At 37.8% G+C, this 23,953-nt stretch overlaps 1 protein-coding gene across 2 annotated transcripts in view; it reads right to left on the minus strand.

Moving 5' to 3' along the window:
• The window catches only part of PAPSS1 (3'-phosphoadenosine 5'-phosphosulfate synthase 1), a 74,917-nt gene that overhangs the window by 18,605 nt on the left and 32,359 nt on the right, over positions 1 to 23,953 (minus strand). For both annotated transcript variants that reach the window (XM_024206560.3, XM_024206561.2), the window contains exons 6-10: positions 16,561 to 16,674; positions 14,558 to 14,669; positions 9,829 to 10,034; positions 7,246 to 7,381; positions 3,701 to 3,969 (exon numbers count right to left, since the gene is read on the minus strand). In XM_024206560.3, coding sequence (XP_024062328.1) covers positions 3,701 to 3,969; positions 7,246 to 7,381; positions 9,829 to 10,034; positions 14,558 to 14,669; positions 16,561 to 16,674 — 837 coding nt within the window. The remainder of the gene's footprint in view (positions 1 to 3,700; positions 3,970 to 7,245; positions 7,382 to 9,828; positions 10,035 to 14,557; positions 14,670 to 16,560; positions 16,675 to 23,953) is intronic.

The raw sequence follows: 23,953 nt of genomic DNA on the forward strand, positions 1-23,953 counted from the left end.
CTGTAGATAATCCTCATTAACATAATTGGTGGATAGCAGATTGCAAGTAATACTTACCAGATTCCAAAGTGTAACATATTGTGTGATTCCATGCAGGTTTTAGATATTTTTCCTAGTATTCAAAATAAGCCTAAGGGATTTGGGCATCCAAATCCCATTGAATTTCACTGCAAATTGAGCACCTAATTCCCTTTGAAATCCCAATCTAAGTGCGCTATGAGTAAGACCACTTGGAGTCTTTTTATGATGTAATCTCTGATAGGACAAAGTAACACCTATCAATTAAATATCTTTGGTTCTTACGGAACTAGATTTTTTTGTAACCAAGTAGCAGTTCTGTGGCTTCTAGGATAACCAGTTATACCATCAGATCTTAAGCAAATTTTCTTGTTCCATTGTTGGTTGTAATATTTTCAGTGTGTGGCTTAGCTGTACAATATATAGTAAGTAATTAACTGAAAATGATAGAGAAGTTCAGCGGCTATCAATTTATCCCCTTAACGGGAAATATTCTCATGTTTGTCAACCTTCGCACTTTAATCGGAACATCTTTTTGATGTGCGCATGTGGGGGGAAATTAAATACAGCTTAACAAGTACAGCACATTGTGCATGTGCACGTTTTCGTTCAGTGTACAATCCTGATTTCTTAAAATTCTATCTATCTTGAGGAAGGGTGTGTCTTTTATAGGAAATCAATAGAATTCACCCTGCAAGTTAGAAAATTCCCTGCAGGGCAGGCAACTTTTTAAGACTCCAAGAGTGTAGCTTACAGAATTTTACACTTGATAATGTGAAGACAAAATTTTAAAAACTGCATTCTTACCCTCTCATAAAAATAACTATAAAGTAACATACATAACATAAAATAGACACATTGAGTTAGACGGTAATTAAAATGTCTTAAAAGAAAAATACCAGGCAACCACTGAGAAAAAGTGATACAGAAGATCCATCATAGGGTGAGACTGTTATGTTACTGTGACATTATAAACATGCAAGTTTAGAAATAATTAATTGTGTCAGCAAAATTTAGGTTTAACAGACTGCTGCAGACACCTATAATCATCTTCCTACTCCAAACATTTACATGCAAAAATGTAAATTCGCATTTTTACAGTTTTAAGAGTCAAGAGCCTGCTTCTGCAGCTGCTTCATACACAGATATCCTATTGAAAGATGAATATCCTGTGTGTTAGTTACTATGCATGACATTGTATTCTGCATTAAATTATACTTCAAGTCTTAACAGTGTTAACAGGGCAAGAAACATAGGATTTAACATTTAAGAGGGGAGCTCATATAGTATCTAAGTACTGTGCAAATATTGGAACCAGAAACTAATTACAGAATTACCACTGTACAACTGGTATGAATTTTCACCTTGACCACAGCTAGACAGCACATGTACCGGATTCCATTGCTGATGAGGGCTATGGGTGCAAAGAAAGCATCTGAAGTCTGTTAGGCATGCCTGCTATTTTACACGTTTACACCACAAACACACCATCACTTACACAAGCAACATGCAGATGGGCCAGTACAGCTGTTGGGCTTTTCCTGATCTCTAAAGGAAAATTTTATGTTATATACTATCATACTAATAGCTAATATCGTCTAATAGCAACCAAGAAATCTCAGCCACAATGAGACGTGGTGGAGGATATCACTGGTGTTTCATTAGAATAATTTCAAAAAGCTTTAGAATCATATAAAGTGTAAGTGTGACAGGCAAGAACATAATCAGCAGCTATTGTCCAAGTGTGATGCATTCATATTCCTTGGCACAGGGCCGGCTCCAGGCACCAGCGAACGAAGCAGGTGCTTGGGGCGGCCAATGGGAAGGGGCAGCACGTCCGGGTCTTCAGCAGCAATTCGGCGGCGGGTCCCTCAGTCCCTCTTGGAGTGAAGGACCTGCTGCCGAATTGCCGCCAAGGAACGAAGCGGCGTGGTTGAGCTGCCGCCGAAGTGCCGCAGACTGCGGCTTTTTTTTTTTTTTTTTTTCCCCCTTCGCCGCTTGGGGCAGCAAAAAAGCCTGACCGGCCCTACCTTGGCATGTGCTCATCTTCCCCAGTGGGTGAAGCAGTTAAGGTTTTTATATGGCATTTGCCCTTTTTGGAATTGATTCTTTTCCTTCAGAGATAACCGTCAGGACTGCAAATATAATTTCCTAGCTGGTTACCCAACACACCATAAAAAGAGGTTTTTAACGTACAAAAATGCTAAATTGAGGCCTACAAAACATGCCCATTAAATCTTTACAGACTGGAAAACCAAGTACATCCTGTTGATAACCATACTGGCTTAACAGCTGCCTGTTGTTCTGTAAATCATTTGCACTAAAGAAACAAATCTGGTACCAATGTCTTCTAAATGACCTACAGAAAATGATTAAAGGAAGAGTGTCTTTTTTTTTTTTTTCCCCCTTAGCTGGTTACAACACATTACTGGCAGGCTGCTTTCTGAGGTCATTGGAAATGCTGCATAAATTAGGGGATGTTTCTTATTTTATTCACTATCACAACTGAAGTTTATGGGTAGTTTTGTTCAAATCCCTCTTACACACTCAAGATACGCACTTGGAAAACATGGAAACAGGGAAACTGTATTCATAAGCGACTTAATTTACGGGTGTTTGGTTTCTTAAACCACAACAGAGTACAACAAGCAGCCAAAAGCAAAAATATTGTTAATGTCAAAAAAGAGATTTTTTTTTTAAAAACTGCATGAGTCTAGTTTTAGTGAAAGGTGGCAACACATCCACCGCAAGCAACAGCTCAAGCTTCCCATGGTGCCTAGCTAACATGCTTTGATCTGGGGCTACCTTTCTCTGTGGGTGAAAAGGCAGTTCAGTCTCCATAACTACCTTGCCTGCCAACAATGAGAGGTAACCGAACATTAAATGCAACTGCTGATTTTTGCTATGTGGACTCCCTGTCTACGGTAACTAGACTAAGTCCATCAAAACGCCATCAGATGGTTAATTTCAGTTATTGTGAACCTAGTCAGGATCTGAACTTCCCATGGCCCGAAGAAAAAAAAATCATAATGAGATATAGAACCAATGTCCCCTGAGTCAAATAATCTCCCCCAAAGGTCAACATTTAATTCTCTACACTGCATCCCACAACCTCTAGAGGGTTCAATTTGAATGCAGACCTCTAAATAAAATCTTGCCAAAAGTTATTTCATAATCATTTTTATGTAACGCCGTAAAGCAATTCTCCCTAGATTAAGTTTGCCAAAGACACACACCCATCCACCCACCCCACTGTCCCATTTTTAATTGGGACATAAAACTATGATCTCTAAAATCTGTTTTTTGGCAATTATTCAATATGTTAAAAGACTTCATAACTTCATCTAAAAAGAAAAGGTGAAGAGATAATACATCATGTCTTTTTAACTGTAAAAAAGGAAACGGCATCTAAAAATTTGACACTGCTCTGTCTCCCATCTCCCACTTTAAATCCTCTAAAACAAACAGGAATTACTGCATAGAAACATGGATATTTGCCTGGATAGCAAAGGGATTTCTGTGGTGCTGTTTGCTAAGGAAGAGAAGATTATTATTATTAAAGGCTCAACTGCCAGTTTAAAAAAAAAAAATACAAACCACAGCACAATAATACACAGCGCAATAATACAAAACATTACAGAGTAACACTGGAATTGTTTTTATACTCTCACAATTTATCTACCTCCGTTGGTCCAGCATACATCATGGGAGATGGAAATATGGCCACCACTGTTGTTTCTGGATTCAATATTCCTTCCTCCAGTACTGCCGCATGTTGCTTCATACGCCACATCAGAGGAACATCATCATCTTTTGTCCAGCCACCAAGTGGATGCAAGAGCAGAACCGGACGCCGGTAGCCCCGTTCTAGAAGCTGCTTATGGGTATCCTGCATTAACAGAGCATGGCCATTGTGCACTGGGTTGCGCAACTGGAATGCAAAGACAGCATCTATGGGAAGAAAAAAAGGGCCAAAATGGTTAGTTACTTTTTGCGAAGTTCAGACCATGAGCAGTAGGCTGCATGATTCAACAATGTTAAACTGTGATCACTGCTCTATGTATTTTAATCAGCATTTTGGAACTAGCCAAACAGCACGGAGTCACACCTTACTCACAGGGCAGAGGCAAAAAGTAAGTCCAGGTTTTGGTTATCAAGTTGTGTCAATAATGGATTGCCTATACAGTTACATTAGTCACTCAGAAATTAGATTACTGCAATGAGCTCTCCACAGAGCTACTCCCCCCCTAAATATATTCAGAAAAACAGACTAAAAAACAAGTCTGCTTATTGAGTGGGGAATCTCTCCAAGAGCATATTGCAGCCGTGATCCATGATCTGCACTGGTTACCAAGAGGTTCTCAAATCATGGTCCACAGAAAGCTGGCTGGTCCCATGGTCCCTTCCACACAGTGGTCTGCGTCTCCTGTCTGGGAGCGTGCTAGCCACTTGCATATACTAGCGTGACCAGGGATAGCTGCTGGTGAACCTGGTGCTCGCCCCAGTGGGTAGGGCTAGGGGCCGTACAGCCATGCCGGAAGAGCTGCCCAGGCTGGGCACTGGCTCCTGCAAGTGGCAGCCTGACCTGCTGCTGCTTTTGCTGCTGCAGTTCCTGGCACGGTTGCTGGCCATAGCCCTGCTGGTCTTGCTTATTTACAGGTAGAGCCCTGCAACTCTGCAGATATCCGCAGATATAAATTTTGTATCTACTCAAGGCTCTACCTATTGGATTCTGGATGAAATTGAAGATATTGGTTTTGTTTTAGGTATACATAATATCCACAGAAGAAAATGTTATGTAATACATGAACCCATGCACCCCTATTATCTAGAATACACAAACTTTTCTCCATACGCAACAGCAATGGCATTTGTTGAATGTAAAGCTGCCAGAATGATGCAAATCCAGTAGCTTGCTGCTGAACTCTACCAAACAGGCATCACATTATCAGTGATCCCAGAACATGAAAGTTCTTTGGACAAGGAGATCTTAATGAACTAGACTACAAAATAACCGGACCATAAACTTGAGGAAGCACACAGTCTTCAGAACATCTGAGATGTCAATAAAATTCTTCTAATATCCCACCTTGCCTCCTGCCCCTTCCCTCCCTTCCTCCTGCCCCCACCAGTAAAAGGAATGTAGCCTATCTTTTACAAAGGGATTTGACACAACCTAATACGTCTCTTCCACCTTTAATCATCATAGTAGAATTTATGCAGTGTAAGCAGCTGACACAGGTAGACTAGAAAGCAACAGAGGGTCCTGTGGCACCTTTAAGACTAACAGAAGTACTGGGAGCATAAGCTTTCGTGGGTAAGAACCTCACTTCTGAAGTATTGGGAGCTTATGCTCCCAATACTTCTGTTAGTCTTAAAGGTGCCACAGGACCCTCTGTTGCTTTTTACAGATTCAGACTAACACGGCTACCCCTCTGATACTTGACACAGGTAGACTAGAGTTAATATTACCTTAAAGTCATTTCAACAATACAGCAAACCAAAAAAATCTGGTGTTTTTCCTTCCACTGAAAATCAATGAGGGACATGAGGATCACGCATGATTGCACAGTAGCACCACCACCTTGTTATAAAGAAATAATGAATAACAGGATAACAGGTTTTTCAGGTGTCAGACAACTGTCTGTCTGCTCACTGGATAACTAAGAGTTAAAGTAAGGATTCTATATCTCAAACTCTGTATATATGGGAAACTCAATTTACTTTATTATAAAACAGAAACCCAGGCCTTAGCTGATTTGGGTTCCATCTTTCACCTCTCTCTCCCACACCTTATAGTGCTTTCTTAGCAGCCTGTTTGTTGCTGCTCTGCTAGAAGCGCAAAGAACAAACAACTATACTGCCAAGCCATTACCACTTGGTCTGTTACTTATTTATCTAACACGAACTTCTAAAAACGGAAAACAAATAAACTAACACACGGTGGTTACTTTTCTCTGATGTGAAGCTAGTAATTGGATCCCAAATACTTTCAAAAGAGTTCTAATACCTTTTGTTAGGCTAGTTTCCTTGCAAGGCTCATGTGTTTTGTTCCCAAAGAGCAGCATGGAATAGATTTAATTAAAGAGAGTGTAAAAGGCAATGAAGATAATATGTAAGGAAAAACACTAAAAAGGCATTCCAAAGAATTAAACACACAGAACACCAATAATATCTGGCTCGTTTAAAAGGCAGTCATCAAAGGTGACCTGCAAAAAAACTATACTTTTGCTTTTTTGGCTTCTTTATGATGTACAAAAGAGGTCAAAGATTTTATTTTCAAGAAAGGGTTATTTTTTTGCCCTTCAAGCCATAAGAAATACCAACTGTCTTCCCTGTTTTTGCTGGAGGACTTCTTTGAGGACTAGGGAACTGAAGCGGGAGCATTCTTGGCATTCAACTGAAAGATCAGGGATGTCAAATCTTTCACAGAAAAAAGCCACGTACCCACTCTCCACCCCATCAAGAGTTTGTCAGGAGTCTGAGTTTCATAGGTATTAACACACCCACACAGTTTTAGACAGCCTGACAAAAAATAGCTTCCTCTCCTCCAACTAGTTCAGATTTCAGTCTTTAGTTAGTCAAGCTAATCCAGTCCTCTAATTTTGTGTGTGTGTGTGTGTGTTTCTAACAAACAAAAGCAGAGACTTTTGAAAACAGTCAGGCTCTCTTTATACATCTGGAAGGAGAAAAAAGGCACTTTCTTGTTTTTGAAGATTATCTTTTTGGCTCAATAGTTCAATGGCTTAGTGAATTCTTTCTGAAGAACTGAATTAAAACAAAAACAAAAACAAATCAGACTTGTACTCTTATCCATCTGGGAACATACTGGGGAGAGGTTTAGTGTACATCTACCTTATGATTATTTAAAATCATGCTGCACCACAATCTAGTGTTACCGTCTTCTTTTCTTGAGTTGTGGAATGTAGTTGTGGAGCAGCTGTTTAGTGGTTTCTGAAGGGTACTGGGAAGACAGGACTTCAATGGTCACTGACTTGCTATGATGCCTTAAGCAAGTCACAGCTCACCCGAATTTTTAAAAATATGTCTGTCCATTTTCCATCTAGAAGACAGAATTTCAAGTTTTCCAAGATACAGAAAGCATTTTCAAAATACGTGTCCCACAAATGATGTTTGTCCCTACTGGGCAAGAAGCCCATTCAGTCTTGCAGCAGTAAACTTCTGGATAATACGGAAAATACTAGGATACAGCTACAAAAGACTCACCAGCATTCATTTCTTTGAACTTCTGCTTTAGTTCAGCAGGAGTGAGACGGTATTGATCAAGACCATCATTCCAATAAATACGGTCAAGGACTTGTAGATCTCCACCAATAAGCCAGTCCCCTTGCTCCATCACCATCTAGGAGAAAGAGCAGAAGAGGTTTTGTCAGCATATAAATTAAAACAAAAACACTTCAGTTACAGAAGACAGTTGTCAGCTGTCCTGAGCATCCAAAGGATTGCACTTCAATGCAATTGCCAAAATCTGTTTTGGGTTAATTCTATTTTATAGAGACTCTCTGAATCTAAGTGCTAATTTTTAAAATCACTGAAATGTGATCTGAATCAGTTATAGTGTAGGGCAAAGAAGGTCAGAATAACTAATCCGTGACTGACACATGTATTTCTCTTCAAAATACTGCACAATGCATTGCTGCATAGAAATGAAAAGTAGCTAACATCTTAACCAGCGTAATTACGCAACATCCACAGCCAAAAGATGTGGATACCTGGGAAGCTTCCTACTTCAAGTCACATGCCATTTAATTGTTGTTCAAACTTCTCACTCCCAGTACTGGACTGAAGACTACGAAAACTCTGGTCAACCCAAAATCAATAAGTAACAACAAGCATTTAGTAGCAAATAAGGAAATAAAGTTTTGGTTGACTATTCATCCATTACAATGAATTAAATTTGTGAACAGAACTGGAATCTTAGGGAACTTAAAAGTGTTTAGATTTATTTTGCCTTGACTTTTATTGATCTGTGTCATAACAGGTATTTACTTATTTATAACTTTTAAGAAGTATTCTATTGGTGTCATCTCATCCTTTATCACCAAATATTAATTTATGGCAAATTTTAAGTAGACAGAGCAAAAGTGTATGTGTGGAAATCAAAGTATGAAATTCATATTCTTGAAAGGCTAGAGCTGCCTTTCTGCAAGGACAAATGAGCAACTGAGCCAGTAACTGCCCAGCTGTTGTACAAAAGAGCAATTGTGTGTACAAATTTATCCTTAAATTCCAGCATTATGGAATTTGAAGAATACAAAATTTGTGCCACACCTGCATGGAAAATGTTACAATAAGGCAATAATACAGGAAAGGGTTTTTTGTTTTGTTTTTAAACTGCACAAATCAGGATATTGAAGTAACAAAGCCTAGAATATCTGCTCCAGCCAAGTTGCACCTGTTGGCAAATCTAACTTATGTCGGGCTTCCAGTTCTCCAAAGGGACCATTCCAACAGCTAGGGATCACTGCAGTTTAAGAATGCCAAAACGATGCTCTTTTCTGCACAAAAGACTGCTGAAATGGAGGCCCAAGGGCAGAAAAAAGGGGGCATGTGGAAAACATATAGAAACTACTACACCAGCTCTATGATACCTAGACAGTCCCCTTAACTAAGGGGAATTCTAAGGGGCCAGATCTACTGCTCTGGGCTGACAATGTGGTGCAAAGCTGCCGAGCAGACATGAGAAGAGGGCCCATATTTTCTACACCAATCTTAATCAAGTCATATTGTGATTGGTGGCATACTATAAGGTGGCATTCACCTGTTGTATGCATTCCATTGTCTTGGATTTCTTTAACCGATATAATTGTCAGCTTTCACTGAACTTGCAATCTCACCATCCATCTGTCATATCCACAGGACCTGTCATTGTACAGGACGGAATGCATGATCATTGAAATAATTTTAGCTGCAGCTAAATATGCAATATTCCAGATATAGTCATACTCCCGCAAGAATGTTCAACGGCACTATATTATTAAAAAGGCTAATGTAAAGTAGGGCAGTGTGCAGTTTTCAAATTTGTGTAAGTATTAGTTGTATTGATTTTTTTAAAATATATCAATAACTTTTCCTTTTTTAGGACAAACTCACGGTTAGTCTGAGTATTTAAAAAAATAAGCTGGTTTTGAGTCATTAGCATACTAACAAGACTATTCAAAAAACATCTCAACTAGGGATAACCCAGGTAATCTTTAGTACAGTATCCACAGAGTTTACAAACCCTAACACACAGAGTTTACAAACCTTAAGACACAGTCATGAAGACTACTCAATGATCAGAATAAGCATTGTGGTAGGCAGAGTGCAAGGAAACAGGAAAGATAATTATCGCTATGGGAGGGGAGACAATGTTTCAATAGTTTCAAACCACCCACTATACATTCAGGAAGGATAGATACACCCCATATGCACCATGTTCATCTGCTGCTTGAGTAGTTTTGATGACCCATCTGGGCCCACCTTGAACAGAAGGCTGCATTTCCTAAGTGTACCCAAGGAGAAAGTTCTCTTCTCTGATCTATTGCCGATTCTATGGCACATTCTATACGTTTCACATGCAGATCATCCATTGAGTTAGAATGCCACACTAACAAGTGAAGAGTATGCAACAGAGATCAGCCGCATCGAACAGAAAAAGTTTTACTTTTGTCTAAAAATTAAACAGAAGAGCAAAGAATTTTTGGTCAAGGTAAACAGTTGCTGGTGTCAACTCTACTCCACTTGCAACTATAACGCTACAAAAAGGATAGCTTTAATTAGAGCTAGATAACATAGCTTTCAAACAACCTTGATGTAGGGATGTTCCTTGCATATTGTTCCCCACTGTCTGGCGCAGCGTTCCTCTTTCCTGTGTTCATAAAACTCTGGGTTACGAAGAATGGCCACACGACGCCCCTCATACACCAGTGCAAGAGCTGTACATCCATCCAGTCTCTCTTTGTCTTCCTGGCTAGCCGTCAGCACTATAGGCACTGACAGGTTAATAATTCCCCCTGTACGATAAAGAGTACACACTTAACAAATGGTTACCAAATGGCATATGCAAACCCAATCTTCTCTTTCTAACAAGTTATAATACAAGCTACACATTCCATGACCCATAGTTCAAGTAATCACACTTAACTGGTGCTAAAGAATAAAATACTTGAGATTGTGCTCCTCTATGAGATACAAGGTTGCTATACAGTAATCTAGGCACCAAGTCTTAGAGAAAGAACCAGCATGTTTAAAAATTGGTTGTGACACAATCAACATATGCACTAATAAAAGTGGTACCAAAACTTTCTAATCTACACAGACAGAACTATCTGTCAAAAGATTGATGCTAGGCACAAATACTTGGAGTCTAAAGATATTCCATGTTTTATGGCTTCCAGAATAGCCTTACATACTAGGGTATGTGGTTCCAGAACTGACATTCAGGGAGTAAAAGGTGGCTCTTCGCTTCTTGTTCAATGTTACCTTTTAAATCAGAAGATCCTCTAGAAATCATTTGGGCACAAATCTGCATTTTAACCTCTGGTTCCCACTAACATTTTTGTTAGTTGTACGTCAGATGCTTGGGAAAGTTCAATGTGATGGAAGGTGATCAAAAACGTCAAACAGTTAGTGTATATTATTCAATTATTCAAAAGTTACGTTTTTACTACTATAATATTTAGAGAACCAACATATTTTCAGACTGAACTACTTGAACCCATATGTTTCAAAATAGATTAACAACTGAGATGGTCAGACATTTAGCATATGTTTGTTTAGTTGCAATCTTATCAACTGTCGACTTCCCACAAAACTAGCCCAGAGCATGACAATTCTAAAGCTACATGTGCTCTTCATTTTTAAAGATTTACTTCATTACTACATGTTGGAAGTCCTACTTTTCTTGACAACAATAAGGGAGTTAGGTTATGAGAGACTAGTGGACTAGTTATTGTAAATTAACTGCAAAAGCTTGAAGTCTTAATGTCATACTTACCATAAGAATGAGAAACTCCAGGGTATTCACCTAGGGCAAAATCCTGTCCCCACTGAAGTCAATGGGAGTTTGGTTAATAAATTCAGTGGGGTTAGGAATTCATCTCTGGCCTTATGCTAAACTCACATCTTTGGACAATACATTTTAGAAACCTTTCAAACCTGCCCCTAGAGTCAGGAAGTTAAAAATTATGAAGTTGGCTGGAAAAGATTAAGAGAAAATGCAATATTTTTTTATTCCCAGTCTCTCATATAATCTGAAATGAAAGGTGTGCTGCATACTTGCACTCAGAATTTAGTTTTAGTATTCAGATTCTTTGTTTTCCAAAGCAATCAAAGGATAAAGCAGCACTTATCAAGCACTTAGTTGTACAAAAGAGAAACATTTACTGTGTTGCAAAAGTGTCAAACCTTTTATCAGCCAAAGTCTACTTGCCCACCACTAAGGTTTGGTTGCAAAAAATCAATGTTACATAATTAATATTTCACTTGATAGTCAAAAATTGCTAACCCTGGTTTACTACAATTTTGCAAATTGCATTAATAAATGCATACAAACACCCTGGAAGTTAAGTAGCCTTATGACATGGGTCAGAAAATTAAGGCCGGTTTGGTGTCCAACTAGAAACCTCTTTAAAAGGACCTGATTTTTATAAGGTGCTAGACACCCACCCACTGGAAAAAATAAGGCCCCAGTCAGACCCTCAAAAATTGAGGCACCCATGATCATGGGTCATTTCTGAAAATTTAAGCTGATTTTTGCACTTTTCCCTGTTTTGAAAATGACAATGTAAAAATAATAATCAGCCTGACCAAAAAAAACTTGTAACATAATTAACACAGTTACTTTGATGTTAAACTTATCAACCTAAGAGTCTCATATGCAGTTCACTTTGTGCATTGGAAAGCACTTTGAGCAGAATCAGTTTCACTCCATAGTTTCGGCCCTTCACTCAGCAATGGGAGAGAGAATTTTTTTAATTGGAAGCTGTGAATGTAAAACCCACAAATGTCGCAGAGGGGACTCAGGCATGTGCAGTATATGGGGGGAAAAAAATATCTCCCCCACCCCCTTGTTGTTTTTTTAAAGAGTCCCTTTAAAGACAGCTGATTTTAGGTTGCATCAAGTTTATTAAAACCTCAGGTGTGCAAGTATGGAGAATGAGGGAGATATCTGTATTGTGTTGACTACACTATATACCTCAGTTTACCTGCTTGATATTATTCAGTCTGATTACATAGAAATAAATCAAAGGAGCTGTTAGCAATAGCAAATAGAAAGTGAAACAACAATAGAAACACCACCACTGGGCTAAACAACTTCAAGGAAGTTAAGATAACAGTGGCTAGGCCATTAATTGGAAAGATGTTGCTTCCAGGCACCAGCCAAGTTACAGAGCTGTTTTGCCAAAGCCAAAGCCTAGAGATCAAAATGAGCATCAGTTAAAAAACCCTGCCTAGAGAAGGAAGAATGGGGAGGAGTGGGAAGCAGCAGCAGCTCAGAAGAGATGAAGTGGGAGAGACAGAGAAAAAGAATGCAGTGTGTCTCTCCCAGCCTGGAAGTCAGGGTACCTAGGCTGAATGAATCTTCCCAAAACTTTCAAGGAAAGGATAAGGTTTAGGTAAGATTCAGATATGTAGGTGTTTTGTTGTTTTAACTCACGTCTCTGAATGCTATGCATCTTTAGGTGAATAAATAATGCTTCCCAGACAGAAGTTTCATGCAGGTGTTAAACACAATTGGGGCCTGTCATATTAATACTGTTCAGGACCAGTGCGGGCTGCAACCCAGAGATCCAGTGTAGCAGTGATTGAACCATGGGGTTCCACCAAGAGAGGTGAAGGCAGCATAGCCTGTTGCCTGAGATGTGCACTCAAGAGGAACTGTAAGGGGGTCTAAAGTGCAATTTGCTCTAGAACTGTGGCAGCAAGTCTAGGGCTGCAAACTAAAGCCATGAAGGAAAAATTTTGGGGCTACGTACTTTGAAACTGCATTGTGCTGAAGTAAGCTTTATTCGCACAAAGATTGGGGAAAACAGGGGAATGCATTTTGTTATTGGTTACAAAATAATTTTAGCTTGTAATTAACTGGTAATACACAAAGAGAAAAATGTAAGGAACAGAACAGGTGAACAGAAGAAGTGATTTGGGACAAAAGCATGTTTCAAAATGAGTACCACCAAACTAACACTACCGAATGGCTGCTATCACCTCCTTAGGCACTACATTTCCTCTCTACCTTCAATCTGAAAATTGAAGTTTCTTTTCTACCTCACTGAAGGACCTGCCCTCAAATGACCATCTGTGAAACGACAGGCCTCTGAAATGCTGAAAAATCTGTGATCAAAGGATAGATTGTAGGTGTACTGACAGGGGTGCAGCTGTTTCTACCCCTCACCCCAACATCTTTCTTCCCACATGTTCCCTACAGTGCTACTCTCTCCATGTGTCTGACCTAAATAAGAATCAAAGGAAGAAATGGAGGCAATACTGAAAACTGTTGCATTTACAGATACAACCAGCCAAAAGAACAGAATTGCAGGACAGCTATGCACAGACAGAGATACATTCTGTTTCAAAAACAGTAACCAGATCTTTTTCCAAAGAATCTTAAAATACTCCACCATTTTAAAACTCTTTTCACTAAACTTTTTAGCTGCATTTATAGTACCACTACAAAAGGATGTATATTTTGTTAAACAACAGTATATTCAGTCATGTACAAGATGCAAAAAGAAGCTGAAGTCTCTATACGAATGAGCTTTACAGGGCAGAGACAAAGAAATGGAATAGTATGGAAAGAGAGAGAAGTTTCAGAGGGTGATGCAAATCTGAAGATATGAAATAATGATGGCATTTTATTATACAGGTTAGCATTTGAGAGATTTGTAAAAGAAATAAGGGGCTTTAAAGAGGTATTTGTATGAAGAGAGACTAGGTATCTGGAATATTAGGATAAGACAGGAGTAAGAAGTGTTGGAGGCAGCATGGCAGACAAAGAATAGCAGCAGGAAATGATGAGACGGGAGTCATTTCTGTAGCAAAGGGGAGCTGTAAGAGGCAAAAGCAAAATCAGACAGGGTTGGAGTCAAGCAGAACTTCAAAGAGGACCAGAAGGGGCATGAACCTTCTTCTTGGTTTTGTCTGCCATGGCTCTAAGCCTCAGCAGAGTATCATTTTGCACTCCCTTCACTCCAGCACAGCCACAGAACATGTCTTTAGACAATCTTCGTCCAGAGTTACATACTAACAGTTATTTATCAGTAATCCTGAATGCTGAAAATTAACAAGACTGGAGAAGGACAAAGTTTTTCAAAAGTGAATACGAAACTAATCCAGTCACAAGAAGGCAGGAGCTAAAAGCAAGATATTATTTCATATTAAGTTTAATCATTTGCAAGTTTTGATTCTCTGTCCTCAGGAGAGGACACACACATCTAATGCAGTTCTCTCCCATGACAAATCAACGTACCACAACATAGCTACAGAGCTGGGTGCTTCGGGTGGTTTTAAAAAGTATTTTTAAATTGAAATGCCTTACCATCTAGAAGACAATCAAAATGAAGGCACTGCAAGTATTCTCTCTCTCTCATAAAGCCATTAAGTGGTGTAGCCCAACCCTCTGCCAGTACTTGCACCCATTGCATATCCACCTGGTAAAGAGACAGAGACAGACACCAGTGAACTCCATGCACTGAGCCAAGTAACCTTTGAGAATGTTTTTCAGAATACAGATATATCCTCCATACTAAATCTAATGTGTGTGTAAGTCGGCTTTTAATAGAGAGCATTAATCATCAGTAGCATAGAGCTCAAAGTCTCTTCATTCAGAAAAAAAATGCCTTTTTCCTCCTCACAATTTATAAATAGGAGCTACTTCTCACATTTCCAGCATATCATTAGCTGAATTTCCAATGCTATGCTAGAAATAAATGAATTGCAATTAGTTTGTATACTGAAGGCCTTTAGTAGTTCAAATAAGCAGAATTCAGATAGCTCTGCAATGAAAAAGGCCATGTTTTGTACATAGGGCTACTTACATACAAGCAAGAGGACGAGAGAAACACATAAAACACAAAAATAATCCTGGGAGTAACTGTTAAAAATCTTTCAATCGATTAGAAGTGGTATTTTTATAGCAAAAAGCAGTTAAGACTTTTTCCCTGGTCAGCCTCATAATAAGAAGACTAACATTTATTTTAGTTTAAAAGACTGATATCAGTTTACAGGGAATTTCCTCCCTTAACACTTAGTAAAGGCCATACAGTGAGATGTATCACAACCGTTTTATTATTTCTGTATGTACATTCATGAGACTGAGTCAAGAGCTTTTCACAAGGAAAAGCTTGCTGAGCTTGTGCAGGTCCGTTGTGCAAGAGCGCATGTAATACAAATACATGACTAATATTTACTACTTTGTTTACCTCATGTTGAGACAATTAAAATGCAGATTTCTCCCACAGCTTGTGCTGAATACTTGTTTGGTATTTAGTAACAAAAAAAGGAGGGGGGAATTATTTTTCTAGATAGATCTATTTCTTACCAATAGAGAGGATGCAATTTACAATAAGAGACTAAGGAAGCTTGGTACTAGTGACCAATAAGCTACTTTAATTCAGAAAAGCAACACATAACTTCACAGAAGGCAGCAGAGCAAGGAATCTAGTAAACTGCAGTGAGGGGAAGTGTTAAAATCCACAGGTGTGGAAAAAAAGACTGGAAATCTTAAAACATCCTTCCAAGACAGATTGAGACCTGGATCCCACAAAGCACCTAAAGTTAAGCATATGCTTAAGCACTAGTAACCTCATTAAAAAGTTAATAGGAAAACTCATGTGCTTACAGTTAAGTCTGTGTTTAAGTGCTTTGCTGGCTCATGGCCCAATTCCTCTGAAAAAAGAAGAATACAAGGAACAAAAAGCAGCCAGTCTGTGTTTTCAAAAGACTGGCTCAAATCTGAACTGGAAGAGTAGTAAATTAATCAAATAAGAACAGAGTAGGTCAAGGCATCCAGCAGGGAAGCCAAGGGGAGCGAAAAAGCAGCGTGAGGTCATGATAGCCAAAGGCATAAAAGAAAAATAAGTGACAGGAAAAAATAATCTAACTCAGTTAATAAAAAGAAAAGGATGAAATTACTAAGAGTCACCTTCTATAGTATAAATTTGTTTTTAAGAAAAATAAAAAAGCCTGGACATTTGTAAAATAATTAAGACCTTATACAAAAAGCTATCGATAAAAGGCACGTAGGAGACTGCTTTGCTTAGGAAACTAGAAAACATATATCATCCAGACCATCCAACTCATATGTCATAGAGATGTTAAGGGAATTAACTAAAATTTATTTTAAATGCTAACAATTAGTTTTGAGGTCATGGAGACTCAAAGATACCAAAAGAACAGAAAAGCAAATGTTGTAGCAATCTTTAAAAAGTTACAGTTTGTAACTAGTTTAGGTACTATGCTATACCTCCTGAATGACAGATTAGGCTCTGGCTTCAGCTTCAGAAATCAAATCACGGAAACACAATACTATTACTCCTCTACCTTATTTATTTCCAGCGTTAGCAGAGTGTCTGCATCACTTTTGGCCAATTTGAGCTTGTTTTCTGGCACATACAGCTCTTTCACCTCATAAGAGGCATCCACCGGTACAATGTCCTACATAAAAAAAAAGAATCATAATTCAATACTCACTCAAAATGCTTTTCAGCTGCTGAACATATGGTCAAGGTAATATTTTATTGTTGCAGAATCTCTCTACTGAGCAGTATACATCTTAAATCATTTTTATTCAGTTGAAAACCAAATGTATTCTAAAACGTTGATATATTGCTAGCCAAGTTGTTGGCTAGAAGTATTAATTTTTCCAGAGGTGAAGTGCCCTGATAAGGAACCTTTTTCTGAACTCTTATAATTATATAGTATGGTATACACTCTAACTACAGAGTAACTATTTATCACTGAACTGAATACAATTTTTCATTAGTACTCTATTTGTCATTTACAAAATTAGCTAATGTCAGGGCACATAATATTTTTTTAAACTTTATTTACTTATGCAGAAAGAGAACATTCGTTTTGGAATTTAAGCAACAAACTGCACAGGAGACTTTAGCAAGGTTAACAAAGCAGGAGCAAAGTATGCTTCTCAAGCAAATTTGATTACCACAAAACACCTGCACAAATTTAAATATTACATGTAAATAGTGGGATAATACAAGTGCACCAATCCAAACACTAACATGAGTAGTCTTACGCAAGAAGTTTTACTGAGTTCAATGGAAACAAACACTCTATGCATAAAGTTACACATGTACATAAGTGTTTGTAGGAGTAGGAATTGAACTGAAGTCATGACAAGAGAAAACTGCACAGATGAAGAAATTTCAAGCTTCCTCTTCTGTTTCTTGGTATACTGATTGTCATCCTCAGTCTCTCTCTAGCCCTTATCCTCCCAAGCTCAAGATGTATGACATGGCAGTCAGATAGCAACAATAAAAGTACTATGATAGACTTCTGCTATAACCCAAAATCCAAATCTACATCATTTAAAGTCTAAAATAAAAATTAAATGTTTATTCCATGTCTGTCCATTTTAAAAATGTACAATGTGTAACAGATTCCACGAGATGTACAGGACACACACAAGTGTCCATTCACCATCTTAGAGAAAAATGATAAATATTTGAAGCAGGGAAAGGAGGAATACCATATAAATTTCACCAGAAAATTAATTCCTGTCCAATGATGGCTAGTTTCAGAATCCAACCAAGTGGTCCAGCCGTATTAGTAACTAAAGTCAGTGAAACATTCGTCACTCAGTCAGCTACTGTAATTTTTAGATTATGATGTCCATTTTTGCAAAACTTTTAGTTGTGCTTTGTTTTTGATGCAGGAAAAAAACTAGTCCAGACAGCTTTAAAATAAATCATTTGCAAAAGCATAGCATGAATATAAATCTATTTCTAAATTCTTCCATTTCCTGCAACTACTATACAGATTGGTGCTTCTGTAATTTGCTGAAAGTTTGTTCTCAGTGTTGCAAAAAGGAATGTTCTCTGCATCTTAGGCAACTGGCATCATTTGAGTAGACAGCATGACAGACAATGGGTATCATTTGCAGAAATCAAGGTGGGACAGAGAAGTAGTAAGTGATAAAGCACCTGTAGTTATGGAAAAAAGAGGACTGTCTGGCCAATTATTAGACAACTAATAAATCTCCATAGACAAGAGTGAAAATAATGCCATCTCTAAGAACTAGTTTATGTGAAAAGAAAGCTCAAACAAACATACATGGCACAAAAGCAGTTGGTTTTATTAGTTGTTCATTAAGGTTTGCACAGTCTTAATACATGCCACTGCAGGAAAGAAGGCAAAATGAGCATTCTACTCCTCCACAAACAACACAGCAGAATCGTGGCTATGAGAGCTATGTTGCATAGTAAACCATCTTCTCAACCCAGACTGCACATCCTATACACCAGACTCAAGCATCGACTGATGTGAAGAGCAGTCCTCATACTTTGCTGACAAGGTCAACTGAATACATATTGGGCTCCCTGGGAAAGAAGATTCCAGCACTGACCAGATAGTATTATCCATTCCACTGCACCTGACTGAGTTTGGCCCCATCACACATGCCAAAGCTCAAGAAGCCCTAAAAAATACTCTAAGACGCTGTCTTCACATTCCACTGAAGGTACACAGCCGCCATTCATCAATGTGGTAGAAAGCCTCAGGATACTTTCTGACCCCTCAGTAAGCTTGAATGAACAGGAAACATCAGTTTCTAAAAAATGGCTTCTTTCACCTCCAGCTCACTAGGAAACTTCATCCCTTCTTCCTGGGTAACAATCTGGTCACAAGGGTCCATGCACATCTTGTCACATCTAGGCTAGATTACAGCTGAATGTGAAGCCTATGCACAAACTCCAGATGGTCCAGAAAGCATCTGCTAACCTTCTCCATGGCTTAGGCCACTGTGAGCATATCAGGCCCATGATCAAATCTCTCACCTGGCTCTCAGTCATCTTCTGATGGACAGCGGTATAAAATGCTGAGGTATAAGATTCAAAAGGCATATGTTGACATTAGTAATACTGTGTTATCTTCCACTTGCACATAAAGAACCATTTTAGACAATCTTGCTAAACCATGAGTCATTGACTAATCCAGGAACATAGCAATAGTCATCTATGCTTCCAGGCAAAATTGAAGGAGGAGTCTCAAAGAGCTCAATATAGTTATTCAATTTGAGAGCGATATTGGCAAGCAGGACCCAAGAGACCATCATCTAGACCTCCTCATAAGAATGTTGCGAGCCAAGCAACAGGGAGGATTCTAAAGGTAAAAGGTGCAGAGATGCATAGACCACTAGGAAAAGAGCAAAAAGTGGATCATTAATAATATTTAGGATGTCAGTATGTACCCTTAAGTATTTCAGGAAGAATCCAATTTAGTTAGCCCTAACATGAAGAAAATACCATTTCCAGACAATTCCAGTTGAGCAAGATAGTACCTAAGAAGTCTCCAGGATCTATCTACTAATCCTTACAGTTTCTAAACAAGATTACAAGTTATAATAATCTGTTCATGGGAACAGTCTGGTAGTTATTCTGTTATATATTCTGTTAACTTCTGTTATAAGTTTGTACACATGAAAAAAATTAAATATTACATTCTTTATTTTTAAGAAAAATCTTAAACTCCACAGTGCAGCTTTGCAAAATCCATACATTTTTCTACCATAAAGTTTTTAATAAAAATATTTTGTTTAACGTTGATCTACTGCAGAGGCAGAATGCAAAACAAAAATGAAGATATTTAATTTTAATAATTATGAATATAATGAGAAAATACAGAATCAATTACATTCATAATTAAATGGGAAAGTTACATAGGATCCAGCTAAGAATATGTCCCCCATGATATGTATCTATTATTGCTGCCAGATCTCTCATTTTTAAAAATAAAATTTTGCAATGTTTATTTGGTCATCTTTCATACATCTTAATGCTTAGCCTCTGTTTTTTATTTTAACTTCCATCACATGGCTACGAGAAAATTATAGCTTCAACTAATGATAGAATTAAAACATTGCTTCCCCCCCCCCCAAAATCAACAAACAAAAAAAACAAGCACAACTTTCAATCTGCTCCATAAGCGTAAAAGGGAGGTGAAGGACTCTTTTCCTTAAATGTAAAAGCAGTTTGGTATATTGCTAATAAAACATTGTGCTCTCACATTACAACGTTAAGACATTCTACCCTCCCCCCTTATTTCCTGCACCCAAATTTCCCTTTGAAAGTTAAACTTAGTCATATTTTATGTCTATTAAAATCTCTATCTGAACTGTATAATGTGTATATTACACACTCACTCCCCCATCCAAGGGGGTGAACACTACCCAATGATATATTTGACAGCACGTTAAAATTCGTTTGTGAAACCTGTTTTTTATGTGCAGTGTAAAATTCACTTTGGAACATTAAACCATTTCACAAAGAGACAGACATTTAAATAACTTATAGCATTAGTAAATCTAGTGTTCCTGGTAGATATAAAAACAGTATTTAAAACATCACTTTAGATTAAAAACAGCAGCAAGAAGAATCCATGTGTCTTCAAACCATATGAAATTTCAGTAAAAAGGCTATGCTAGCAGGCCATCTAGTGACCACTTTAGGTTGATAAAATTGCACTGAACATCTCTCAATGCTTATAAGCATTTCCCGTTTTTTTTGTACATTTATATAATTACATGCCAAACCAATACAAAAATAAAAACTAGGCATTTCAAGAGAATACATACTGTATTTAAAAAGCAATTTATTAAGCACATCAGATAGTAGCAGAAAACATACACTATTAAAGGAAGGAACAGTCAGTCTTCAGCTAATTTAGACCAATAGATAGTCACTTGTAACACCAGTCATTCAACTAACATGGATTTAAGCCCACAAAAACCAGATATTAAAAATGAAGTAGTACAGACACTTGCTGTACTGCAATTACCATTAAAGTTTTGATATTTTCAGCTTAGAATAGCATTTGCTGCAGTAGTCCAAGTACAGGGAAAACTGAAAGTCTCATAGACAAGGTCAGAGTTGCAGTGCAACAACTGTCAAGATCTTAATGGTGACCACTATATATTCATATTAGTCACAAGTATTTTACAGTATTAAAAAGACATCAGTGTTCATTGGGTCTTTTAAATGTTTTGGTGGCCAACAGGTAGCAAATTGGGTACATGACACTGATGATATTGTCTGCTTTAAATAGCCTTGGTGAAAACAAGTGCTCTTAGAGCCCTCTCCAATTACGGATCAACATTTTAAATACACTTTGTTTTTTCGTGTGAAAATAATATTTAGACAAACAGTAGACATATTTTAGGCCAAAGCTGCAAACATAGTTAAAACCACAATATATGCATATGTATGTATATTTTATGCATGCACAAATGGTTTTAAACATGTAATTATTTGTTTAAATACACTGTGGGTTCAAATTAGGCATCTATGTTTTCAAAGTTACCCCATACTCTGTAAAACAAAGCAACTTAAGAGGAAGCGGGGTGGAGGGGGAGTTTCACTCCTACACCTTTTCTTTATTAGCAAATCAGTCCTCCCCGATCCTTGTTTCTAGAAGTTATAGACAACATGACATACATTGAAAGAATGTAGCATTGGATAAAATAGAAACCACAGCAGAACCTCATTAATGACTGGGAGATTCAGTGCAAATTTGTAAATTAGCAAGTTAACTAACTCAAAACAATTATACCTGTATTTTATTCATTTGATCAACTACAGTTTTGTTTTAATTATACCAAATAGCATACCCCATCAACACACTGTAGTATATTTCATAAAGATAAAGAAAACTTATGCAACTTAAATACCATATGTGCTGTTCAATTTTGCAGAGAGATATGGGAAGAGATCCACTTTGTGTGTTGACTATATGGTGTGAAGATTAGTTAAGTTTAATGTATATAGAAATTCTTCATCATAATTAATATTATGAGCACTTTTTATGATGATGCAGGCTTTTCTCTGCCCACAGTGGTGTGGAACGTATTTACAATGTGTTGTGTGTTCAAATCTTCAATTTAGAAGTATAAAAGTATAAAAATAATCATATATTTTAGGAATTAGATAGAAGTCTCTTTAAACCTATTCACCAGTGTTTTCCCCTCATTTGTGTCAAAATATAGCTGTCATTCTTATGATGCAAAACAATGTATTTCATTAAGACCATTAAGTCATTCTCTCCCCCTCTTACTACTGAAATTGACTGCCAATCTTATTCTTACACACTTACAAATCTCCTCAAGGTAACACCAATGATCTTTTCTCCATTAGCTTATCTTTTTGATATCCCAGAGTACGCAGTGCTGGCACACACTGAAGATTTAGAAAGAAGCTGCTCAGTAGATTTCTTCCTGTGCATTACATTTTATCTGGTAAGTCCTTCCCACACCATTAGAAATCTATAACTCAGTTAAGAAAAAGTGCTGAGTATAAGTTAACTTATGATTCCAAAGAAGTCCCACCCAATCATCCTCTGTGATAGATAGTTAGCTAAGAAAAGGTCTCAAGGATTCAATGGGGACTGCCTAGGAATTGGCTAATGAGGACATTTGGGGGAGAGCATGAGACAGGAAAGAAGGTTTTATGTAAAATTATTCAAAATTTACTAAAAGATGGGTATAATCAATTGTGTGTCAAATGCACTCTATTGCTTCCCTAATTTATATTAAAATGATGAAAATGCAGTGGATTCAAGATTATATATGCATGCTTTATGTTGATATTGAAAATATTAGGCTCCTATGCTTGAAATGGCCTAAGTTTCTTAATATAAGAATATTGAAAGATGTATGTGGGCCTGTAATGATTCAATTTTATGACACAGGGGGCCATCCAGAGTGCCCTTTACTCTTATTTTTGAATATCAAGGTATAGACATTAGATCACTAGCTCCAGGAACATTCTGTACTTCACGGAACATAATTCTATTTCTGTTCCACTAAACAGACAGGTAAAAATAAAAAATATAGCACAGATAATACAGAATTTCTGTATATGTTTATACATATTTACAACTATGTATTTTCCAGGAGCCATGTGAGAAACAGAGAGCCTTATACTTCAGTTCCAGCAAAGTATTCCTACAGACCTCACTAAGGGCTTTCTGCACATAAGAACTGGCTTTCAGGTTCCTATTTTCTTTATAAAGAAAGCCCTCCTGGGCGATGCCCACTCATGACAATGTAATATCTTGTATTGGACCAACTTGTGTTGGTGGAAGGTACACGCTTTCAAGCTACAAAAAGCTCCTCTTCAGTAGGTCCAATAAAAGATATTACCTCACCTACCTTGTCTATCTCTTATCCTAGGACTAACATGATTACAACAACGTTGCAAACAACTGTGTTTCACTGGTTTAACACATACTAGCGAGTAAATTTTGCACCAGCCAGTAGAATAAGTTCTATTTGTTAATATCTCTTTGGGACTCCATGAGAGCAATAATCATTTCAACCAAGAATTCATTAAAAACCTGTCTGGTCGCAGATGGAAGATGGTCTTCCAATAGCAGACTTCTAGTAAGATAGAGACATCCAAAGATCCAACACACAGACAGCAGTCACAGGGCCCTTTGTCTACTGTTTCCAGATGCAATGAGATCTATCAGTTCACCAAACTGACTTTAAGAGAATATATATATCTGGGTGCAGCAGCAACCCTACTAATCTGGCTTCTTGGTGTTCATATCCCCCTTAGTTCGCAGTGCACAGAGACAGGAAAGTTTGCTCTGCCCAGAACTGAAGAATCCCCTTCATAATAGCAGTGCAGAAAACTCTTTCAGACACACCGACTGTCATGATCAGAACAAGTCTGTTATCCAGGGAAGGAGCAGTGCTCAGAGA

This window comes from Terrapene carolina, unplaced genomic scaffold (assembly GCF_002925995.2).
Source record: "Terrapene carolina triunguis isolate 2854851 unplaced genomic scaffold, T_m_triunguis-2.0 Scaffold706, whole genome shotgun sequence".
Taxonomy (NCBI): Eukaryota; Metazoa; Chordata; order Testudines; family Emydidae; genus Terrapene; species Terrapene triunguis.